This window comes from Morus notabilis, unplaced genomic scaffold, assembly GCF_000414095.1.
Source record: "Morus notabilis unplaced genomic scaffold, ASM41409v2 Scaffold518, whole genome shotgun sequence".
Taxonomy (NCBI): domain Eukaryota; kingdom Viridiplantae; phylum Streptophyta; class Magnoliopsida; order Rosales; family Moraceae; genus Morus; species Morus notabilis.
In genome coordinates this window covers 289,997-300,102 of record NW_010366577.1, presented here as the reverse complement: position 1 = coordinate 300,102, position 10,106 = coordinate 289,997, and the positions used below count along the sequence as shown (strand labels likewise).

At 31.2% G+C, this 10,106-nt stretch overlaps 1 protein-coding gene across 1 annotated transcript; it reads left to right on the top strand.

Moving 5' to 3' along the window:
• Positions 1 to 6,993: 6,993 nt before the first annotated feature.
• On the top strand, positions 6,994 to 9,027 carry LOC21409701 (putative glutamine amidotransferase GAT1_2.1). Its single transcript, XM_010110578.2, has 4 exons — positions 6,994 to 7,131; positions 7,278 to 8,017; positions 8,188 to 8,400; positions 8,499 to 9,027. Exons 1-4 carry the CDS (start codon positions 7,041 to 7,043, stop codon positions 8,751 to 8,753), a joined length of 1,299 nt encoding a protein of 432 aa, XP_010108880.1. The 5' UTR covers positions 6,994 to 7,040; the 3' UTR covers positions 8,754 to 9,027.
• Positions 9,028 to 10,106: the final 1,079 nt, after the last annotated feature.

Sequence of the window (10,106 nt, the reverse complement as noted above, 5' to 3'; positions counted from 1 at the left end):
AATATTTTCTCCTTCTCCTACTTGTATTTTGCCCCAACCACAGGGAGAAATCCCTGAGGTATGGCCGGCCATAATATATAAGGAAGGGGAGAGTTTTTTGCTTCCAAAATTAAATATGAAACTATATTTTAAATGGGATTTAAAAGAAAAAAAAAGAAATAACCAATTGTCTAAAGCTTCGCCTTCAAGTTAAAGCAAATGAGTCATCCTTGTATTCTATAAATAACAGACAATAAAAAATTAGACAACACAATTTTTCTCGTTCTCCTATGTGATAGGTGTGTAACATATCAGTTATGGGCGTGTAACATTCTGTCAAACAACGTGTAACATGCGAGTGATAACTTTTTCACTCCATTCTTTGTGGCTGGCGTGTAACTTGGCTATTGTAGACATGTAATCGGCAGTTGGTTAGCATGTAACCTTGCTGCAGTGGGCGTGTAACATTGAGTAGAAAAAGAGAAGAAAAGTTCTTCCATTCCCAGTTTCACATCGTACATGTGTTAATGTTTGTAGAAGACTTGTGAGACGAGTGATAACGTTTATTATATTTTCAGGTTTGCCCACACACAATCTCTGTTGAATTCAAGAATTGACGAGGAAGATTCTTGGTAGTCTGTGGAGCCGGAACACTTGGATTGTTTGTGGTCAAAGACTAGAGTTTTCATCCTAATCGGTCAGTATGTATAATTCTTGAACTAAATTAATTAGATTAATTTATTCATTATAAATTAATATATTCTATAGCGTTCACAAAAGTTTTGAGAAAGTTTTTGTTTGGACCCGATCCGACTTTTCTCGCTTCTGCACCTCAAATTCAATTTAGAAACCAACATATAATTTATGAGTAGTGTGTCGACCACACGAGAATTGTGCTAATTTAAATTAGGTACCAAAATTCTTAACTTTATGGATTATAGGAACCCCCAATAAAAGAGTAAGGTTAAATAAATAAAAGAAATTAAAATAAGTAAGCAATAAAAAAATAACGTTTTAGGGTACCTATATTCACTAAACTAATCCGAAGTGAAATCCCTAAATGAACTAATTAAACCATTCTCTTTTGTTGTAGTCATGTTTCTCAAACCTATTTGTTAATCGCTCTAAAGCACTAACAAATTTCTCCAACAAGCAGGTTTCTCACATCCTTGTGAAGATCTCAACTTATCGAAACTCATTACAACAATGAAACTCGAAATAGACTATACATGCTTGTAGGTATATCCATATCCTACAAGTACTCATGGTATTTCAATCATGGACTAAATCAATCTTCACTTCTCAACAAAATGGAAATAAATCAATAATCAATTCAAAATAAGAAAAATCACATAATCATAACTTGTCTGAATTAAACCCTAAACAAAACAAATAACTCCATTAATAAAAGCAGTAATAAGAAGAAAATTTACGTGGAAAATAATCATTTTACTACTCATAAATTAAACATTTATATGAAAAACTATTATTTATTTCAAATAATTTTAAAATCTGTTATTTACTCAATTCAAATAAATTACAGGCCCGCGACTTTTCAGTAGCATTAACAACATCTACATGTAGACGAGGCCTTATAAACACATGTCAAGCTCATATACCAATTTGCAAACAACCTATACATAAACATACAAATAGTTGAATTTTAGTCCCACTAAATTGATAGACCTAAAGTTTTCGAATGACAAAACATATAGGTGATTTTACTGGTCTCAAGTTTCAAAATAAATAAGGCTTAGTGGGAGTGCCTCAACTTTAAGGATAGTGACACTATGATCCTTTAATTTTTAATTTTGACATATTAATTTATAAACTTTTAATTTTTGACAGTTAGTCTTTAACACTAAAATTGATGAACGATTTCTAAAATTTAACAAATAAAATCACGTCCTTATTATATAATAACTGAAAATTTTACATAAATAGTTACAATATATGCAAAATGTTATAGTTTTTAACATGATATAGTAGTAATAAAGTGAATTTGCATATAAATTAACTCTTTCCATAAAATTTTAAGTTCTCACGTGATGGACCCATGATTATTGTTGTTATATTTCAGAAATCGTTTAATGTCAGGGACCAATTAAATATTTAAAAAAATGAAAGTTTAGTGACCTATAATAAAATAACATTAAAAATGCAGCGACTAAAATGTCAGTATATTTAAAATTAACGGACTATTTATGTCAATTAATCTATTATTTCATAATATTATATAACTAGTCCTAACCAAGTTGGTTTGGACAAATAAATTATGCTGCTAAAATAAAATGAATAATGAACAGCCAGCTAGGGCTTATTAGCGCATCCACATCAAGATAGACATCACAACCTCTCTTCATTTTCATTTGGGATATTGTTATCGTTATTACTTGTATGTCCTAATCTAGCCAAGATAGTACTTTAGATTATCCGTAGAGTTTAATTAATTATCTATTTTTCAATAGTGGGGAATAATATTGAATGCACGTAGGATAAGTTCAGCCCTAGTAGATTGGAAGGTCCACGAAGCCCCAGAGTGCGGCCACTTCATGTGTTTGGCAAGTTTTGCATGCTCCTACGATCATATATATATATATATATATATATATTTCTAATTTATTTACATTTTCTTTTAAAATATTCAACCAAATTAATGTGGCGGGGGTAACCCACTATACTTGTGCTTTCGGTCCTCGTGCATGAACCTAATTGGCGAAATATTCGTTTTGTTCGCTAGTCTAAAGGTGAGTCTCTCGCTAATTAGGACTTCAAATTAGAATAAGTCCTAATGACGATTTGTATGTGTATCACTTGAATGTCATTACCCAATTTCAGTTTAGAGAATCATTTTATTATAGATTTCTGCTCCGTTGATCAAATAAGGCCAGGATTTATTATTATTATTATTATTACTACTATTATTATTATTACTAACGTTGCCAACGTGTGCAGCAATATCTTTTAGGAGCACGTTCCTTATCTTCATATCAGAAAAGCATACCAACCTGAATTTCGTCAACGAATTCTCAAAAAAAATAAAAATAAAAAAATAATAATAATAATTCTTGTAAATGAAAGTTATAATCAAGTACTTATGTGTGTATATGGACCTGTGGTATATGCATTTTTATATATGTTATATATTTATCACTAATATTGTTTCTCTTTAAAGAAATCGAATTTATATGTATATTTTCTCAAACTTTCATTTCGTGAATATATATATTTTCCATGTTTCGAATAAAAATATTGGTCTTGTCATCCGTTAGTACGAACAAAGAGTTCTAAAGCTTGTAGCATTTCTTTCATATTTTGAGCCAGAGAGCAAATCCTATTGACCTATTGTTTTAATTAGTATAATTAGACCTTTCGAAGTTAGTTTCCCTTACTGTAATGTACAAAATAACAACTTCCATGACGTTATTATACAGTTTGAATGTTTTTGTTTCTTTAAGAAGCCTTTTATTTTTGTTGCTGAATAAGAAAATGTTTTTTAGGATACAACGTTATTATCATCAGAGGGTTCAAAGTTTGATAATCCGCACGTATTCCTACTATTCCAATGGACTATACAACGTTATAATTGTGTTTGTGAATGAAAATAATAGTCAATTTTTTTAGTAAAATTGAAATAGATTCTTTCTGTTTTATCGATGTTTTCCTGAGGTTATGCTATATTTGAAGGGATGGGACATGGTAGGCCCAATAATTTTTTTTTCAGTAAATAAAGATAATAATAATAATAATAATAATAATAATAATAATAATAATAATTGTTATTATTATTATTATTATTATTATTATTATTATTATTATTATTATTATTATTATAATAATAAATAATATTGACGCACTGTAAAAGAAAAGTTGGAATTAGGTACAAATCAATTCTGTAGCAATATGTCAAGATTTGTGGCTGTATGGTAGTCGTTGCCAACATATGTGAGCATTTCTTTCGAAGGACATTTTCAATGTTTTTGAAGCATTCAAACTCGGAGTCTTGTATGGAATGCTTATCAAGTACATACGGTATACCTGTCCTGTATGGTAGTCACAATAATTATAGTGCATTAAGAGAGACTGATAGGTTTTTTTTTTTTTTTTTTTTTTTTTTTTTTTTTTTTTTTTTCTTCTTCCAATAGTAGTTTGACAATCGCATTCTACTGTATCCTATAGATTTATTGTAGTATTACATCTTCTGAAAAAGAAAAAGAAAAAAAAAAGAAGAAAGAAATGCAGTATTACACCAAATACCATGTTAGACATAAGAAACACGCATGACTTTTGGTCAAAATAAGCACCCCCTTAATTATTTTTCTTTTGATTTAATATATTTGGAATATGGGCTTGTTATGAGATGGGTATCTAGTAGGAGACAATTTAGTGGGGATGTGCAAGCTTCTCCCAATACAAGTGGTTTTCTCTGTTTTGTGATTAAAATAATTTAATTATATATATATATATATATATATTAACTACGAGTATACTTAAAAGTCAAAATTTAGAGATAATAATAAGTTTTTTTTTTTTTTTAACTAAAAATTTTGTGAAAGGAAATTTTTTTTAGAAAAAAAATTGACACGAAAATTACAATAAAAAATTTCAGGGATGAAAATTGAAAAAAAAAATGTAAAGCAAACGTAAATTTAACCCCTAGCTAGTTAGGGCACAGGCTTAATTTGGCCCCGCCTTAATCATTTGTTTGTAACACCAAAATGATTGCATCTTTACAGAAATGCCACAAATTCAAGGCTTAAATTGACTTATGCTGTGAGAAAAAATATATATACATGCACAGGCTTAATTTGGCCCCGCCTTAATCAGTTGTTTGTAACACCAAAATGATTGCATCTTTACAGAAATGCCACAAATTCAAGGCTTAAATTGACTTATGCTGTGAGAAAAAATATATATACATTTATGAAGAATGTCATGTAAATGTCATCACACTGTATTTGGTATTCTTAATCTCAGGTATTTGCCGTGATACCATCCAATTTCCTTCGTGATTCCGGTCGACACCCAGCGAGACATAGGTGGGCTATGGCCGTGACGCTGGTAGGTAACTATTAGCATCTATTATGATATCGATCAACATCCACCTTGATACAGTACAAGCTCCAATTTGAGAAGACACATTATTTCACCGATTCGAGTTTTCAACTATAGATTTTTACAGTTAAAAGCTCTCAGAAAATGTTACGTCTAATTTTTTTTGTTACAGTTAAAAACTCTCAGAAAATGTCACATCTCAACTCAAATTAAAAACTCAAATACGCAAAACGAACGAGACCTGTGGCTTAATGCCAAGGCCGAGCTCATACGGTTGACAGAGATCTCACCAATGAGGTGGCAAACTCCAGCTAAGTAGAGATGATGACGACCAAGAGGTTGTAAGGGCAATACTCCATACGCGAGAGAGAAACAAGAGAAGGGAGTTTCTTGGAAGTAAGAGGAGAGAGAGACAACCCTAACTTATTTTGTTGCTATTGTAGTATATGTTAGGTCCGTTTTTCAGTCAGTATCACAAAGAGTATTATAACACTTGTTGTAACACTAATAATAAATACGTACAGATTTTTTTTATCTCATGACAACGGTCGATCCACCCTCAAAAAGAGTGTCAACCCTCTTAATTATTCCAAAATCCGTGTTAATTATAGACGAATTCATTTGCATATGCTTACCTTAATTTTAATATTTTAATTTCACATTTATAGTATATTTGTTTCACGGATATGAACTATAGTTTAAATATTTTCATTACAGTGTCTCTAAACAAAATGAATTTCTCTTCAAATCGCGAAGGCCACTAGAAACTTACTACTTTTTGTTTAGAGACTATAGACAACAAACATTGAAAATAATTTCTCTTCTGATCAGTTGTCATAACTAGAAAATTCTGGCCATATTTGGAAAGTTCCAAGTGGCTCCTAACTGCCACGTCACGACATATGTAAATCCAATCCCAAAACACACATAATACCCACCTCAGATTCTCCTATGCGTTGACCCGTACTGGATGAACCTGCCCACGTTGAACGCTGGCCAAAAAGTCCCTTCTTCCCCGCCGGGATCTCTATCCAATAATAAATTTCTATGAGTGAGTTCGAAATTTAGTTTAAAATGATTTTATTTTTTTTTATATAAAAATAGATATGAAAATATTTTTAGTCTCAGATAAAAATTATTTTTAAAAATACATTTAGTAGTTTTTTTAAGAGATTATTTTCAGTATAAAAAAAATCCATTAATATCTCTCTTTACTCGAGAAAGGAGAAAACATAAAACAAAAAATAAAAAATGACTAAAAGTCGTTTTTCATTTCTATCTCATTTTACACTAAATCAAAAAATCATTTTCATTTTCATTTTTTATCTTTAATTATACCAAACACCATTTCTCTTCCGTTTTTCATTTTTTTAATCAAAAAACGTGAAAAATAAAAATGAAAACAACTCCAGCCCATGTGTTTATTTCCATGAATATGCTAATAAGTACATACGGAAGTTATTATTGTGAATAAAAAAGGCTGTGTGGTTATATGCTATTGTTTTGGGAGCCTTTTTTTATTATAATTTCTTGAAACTTTTTTTCAATTATAATTTGAATAGAGTTTAGATAATGATTGAGAAAATTATGATTTAATTACAAAATCAATTACGTCGTAAGATAAAATATCTTATTGATTGGTATAGTAAACCTCGTGCATATCAATGGGTTTAAAATAACATCGTGATTATTCTCAAAAAAAAAAAAAAAAAAAAAAAAAAAAGCATCGTGTCGTGTTTTTTTGGTAGACCACTGACCATACGCGGCGCCTGGAAACCACACAAGTGTGACTGAGTGAGCACCTACTCTTCTTTACCCTTTTTTCTTTCTTTCTTGCTTTAGACGGAAAACATATTTTAATTTCTACTCGTTGTACCAATTTTGACGTGTCTCTTCCACAAGCTTCTCTATAAATACAGAAAGCAAAGGCAAGACTAAAGCAATAATATTACGAGAAAAACTAATAAGCATATCAAGCAATTAATACATAAATCACATAATAAGCCATGGCTAATTCCGATCTTTCAGTCATTCTTCCTCGAGTCCTGATCGTCTCCCGGCGCAGCCTCCGCAAGAACAAGTTTGTAGATTTCGTTGGTATGTTTTTTCGTATTTTCTGAATCGATATTGTTGTTAATATTTAATTTATGATTGAAAAAAAAAATATATATATATATATATATATATAATATAGATATGTTTATAGCAAAATTGTTGACGTATCTCTGGTGAAAATATTCCAGGTGAATATCATCTTGATCTCATAGTCAGTTACGGCGCAGTACCAGTAATTGTTCCTCGAGTTTCGGGCGTTCATACGTTGTTGAGAAGCTTCGAGCCCATCCATGGCGTCCTTCTCTGCGAAGGCGAAGACATCGACCCGTCTCTCTACGAAGAATCCGCCGAGGCCTCGGGTCTTTCTCCGCAAGAGGTGGAAGAAATCAGGAGGCTTCACTCGAGCGACACCGCCATAGACAGAGAAAAGGACTCAATCGAGTTGAGTCTCGCAAAGCTTTGCCTTGAAAGGAACATACCATATTTGGGAATCTGTAGGGGCTCTCAAGTCCTAAACGTGGCTTGTGGTGGGACCCTTTATCAGGACATAGACAAGGAGATCTCTGAGAAGCGTCCTAAGGAAAGTGAAAGAGTTGTGCATATTGATTACGACAACTATGATGGACACAGACATGTTGTTAAGGTTATGGAAAATACACCTTTAAATGAGTGGTTTAAGGATTCCTTGGAAGAAGGGAAAATGGAGATTTCGGTTAATAGTTATCACCACCAAGGGGTTAAGAAATTGGCTCAAAGGTTTGTCCCTATGGCTTATGCACCGGATGGTTTGATTGAAGGGTTCTATGACCCAGATGCTTATAATCCTGAAGAGGGCAAGTTTATTATGGGACTCCAATTTCATCCTGAAAGAATGAGGAAGCCGGATTCCGATGAATTCGATTATCCCGGATGCCCCTCTGCATATCAGGTATGTTAATTTTGTATGAATTACTCTTTCCTTTCGCATTTGAAATGTAGTATTAAATTTTATGCAATGTCAGTGTTAGAGAACAGAACTGATAAACTGACATGGCATCATAACAGAAAATTCTAAGTGTCCTTCAAATTCTCGAGATTAATTAATATTTTTTTGAACAGGAATTTGTGAAGGCGGTGATTGCTTATCAAAAGAAGTTGAATAGCTCTACATCAATTCCGAACGCCGCATTAAAGCTTGACGTTCGAGAAATGGAGAAGAAGAGAAAAGTTATTGTTAGAAGTTTCTCACTTGCTAGGAACCTTTACGCCACAGGGCATGACATGGATCCAATCAAAGAATCTGAACTTGAAGCTGGAGCTGAATTCCTTGAGGTAGTTTATGATCTTCTTGATGAATAAGTATGAATTACTTCATACATATGCACTATCCAAATAGATTCTTGGACTAATTTTTCGCGGTTTGTTTACAGTCGAATACAGCATTGAGTTTACAACAAGAGAATAGATTGAAGCAAATGGGTGCAACGGTGAGAAATGCAAATTCCTACCTCAAGAAATTAAAGTTGGATGAGCAAAGGCAAAGCATGGCAAGATACGTGATGGCGAAAATGTCGGTAGAGCAGTTGTCAGATCTCATGTCTTTCTACCACATGATGGGCCAAATCTGCTCTGAAGTGTTGGAAAGAAAGCTAAATGACCTTGTCAATAATGGCCTTGGTTCTTAAGTTTGGGTGTTAAAACGGAGTACATTATACCGTCGTTTTCACTCACATGAATCTTGATGTGTTGTGTGTACATGTTGGCTGTCTTAATCCCTGTTTTTCTTTTTCTTTTTAGTTATTTATTTTACATTTTCATGCATCTTCTGCAATGAAAACATGTATCTCTTATTTCAAAAAAAAAAAAAAAAAAAAAAAAAAGATGCATCTCTTTCCGTCTTTTTCGTCAAGTTAAAAAATTAAGATGAATAGATGATGTGTCATATTTTATTTTATTTTATTTTATTCTTTCTATGCCTCATCAGTTGTATTATTCACAAACGTTTATGTCGCTTGATTACGTTTACGCAAGCCTACCATGTTTTCTTTATGGTTCCTATTATGAAAGCAATCATAAAAATATCGACAACTTTGTCCAACACTTTTCCGAATATATTCAGTAATTGGGACCCTTTATATAAGCACAGGGTGCAAAAATATGTATTAAAAAAAAATAGTTTGTCATGATTTTACACATATCTATTATTTATGTCATTTTAAATAATTAAGTGTTATCATGATTTTTTTTTCACTTTTTTAATTGAATGGCAATTGTTTATTTTTTAATGGAGTTGTATAAATAATATTTTTTTCACAATTTTATCTGAAGTTATATGCCGATATTTATATGAACATATCCATAAAATATTCGCATATGTAGGAAACAAAACAAATAAAATTATTTTGAAAAAAAAATTCCAAATTTACATGTCTTCTACTCTTTCATGAGGTATCAATAACAATTGTCAAATTATTCAAGCATTTTATATGGGAAGAAAGAAGTAACAGCATTTTTACAGTGAAGAGCAGACTTTGAAAATATTGAAGTTTTCAAGAGAGACAATAGTTCAAGCATTTTTTATATAAGGAGAAAGAAGTAATTAGCATTTTTATAGTAAAGAGCAGACTAATTTAAAAATATTTGAAGTAAACAATAAATAAATTATTTATCTTGTAATTAAATTTGCTATTTATTATTATTTATTTCAATATTTTAAAATCTTATTATTTATATATTTCAGTTTCGTAACAATCTTATCTTATTTACTATAATATTTGAATATTTTGTGTAGACTAGGATTAGGTTGGGTTGCAAACATATTGGCTGTGTTTCGAGTTGTTTTGTTTTTGTTTTTCAAGAAAGAAAAAATGAAAATAGGAGACAAACGGTGTTCGGCACAATTAAAGATAAAAAATAAAAATAAAAATGATTTTTTAATTTAGTATAAAATATGAGAGAAAAGAAAAATGATTTTTAATCATTTTTCATTTTTTGTTTTCATATTCTCCTCTCTCGAGTAGAGAGAGAGACATTAATGA

Bases quoted from the DNA above. Each gene is read 5' to 3' on its own strand.
- LOC21409701 (XM_010110578.2), top strand. From the start codon at position 7,041: ATGGCTAATTCCGATCTTTCAGTCATTCTTCCTCGAGTCCTGATCGTC. The intron at 7,132-7,277 runs GTATGTTTTTTC...AAAATATTCCAG, and splicing joins CAAGTTTGTAGATTTCGTTG to GTGAATATCATCTTGATCTC. The intron at 8,018-8,187 runs GTATGTTAATTT...TTTTTTGAACAG, and splicing joins GATGCCCCTCTGCATATCAG to GAATTTGTGAAGGCGGTGAT.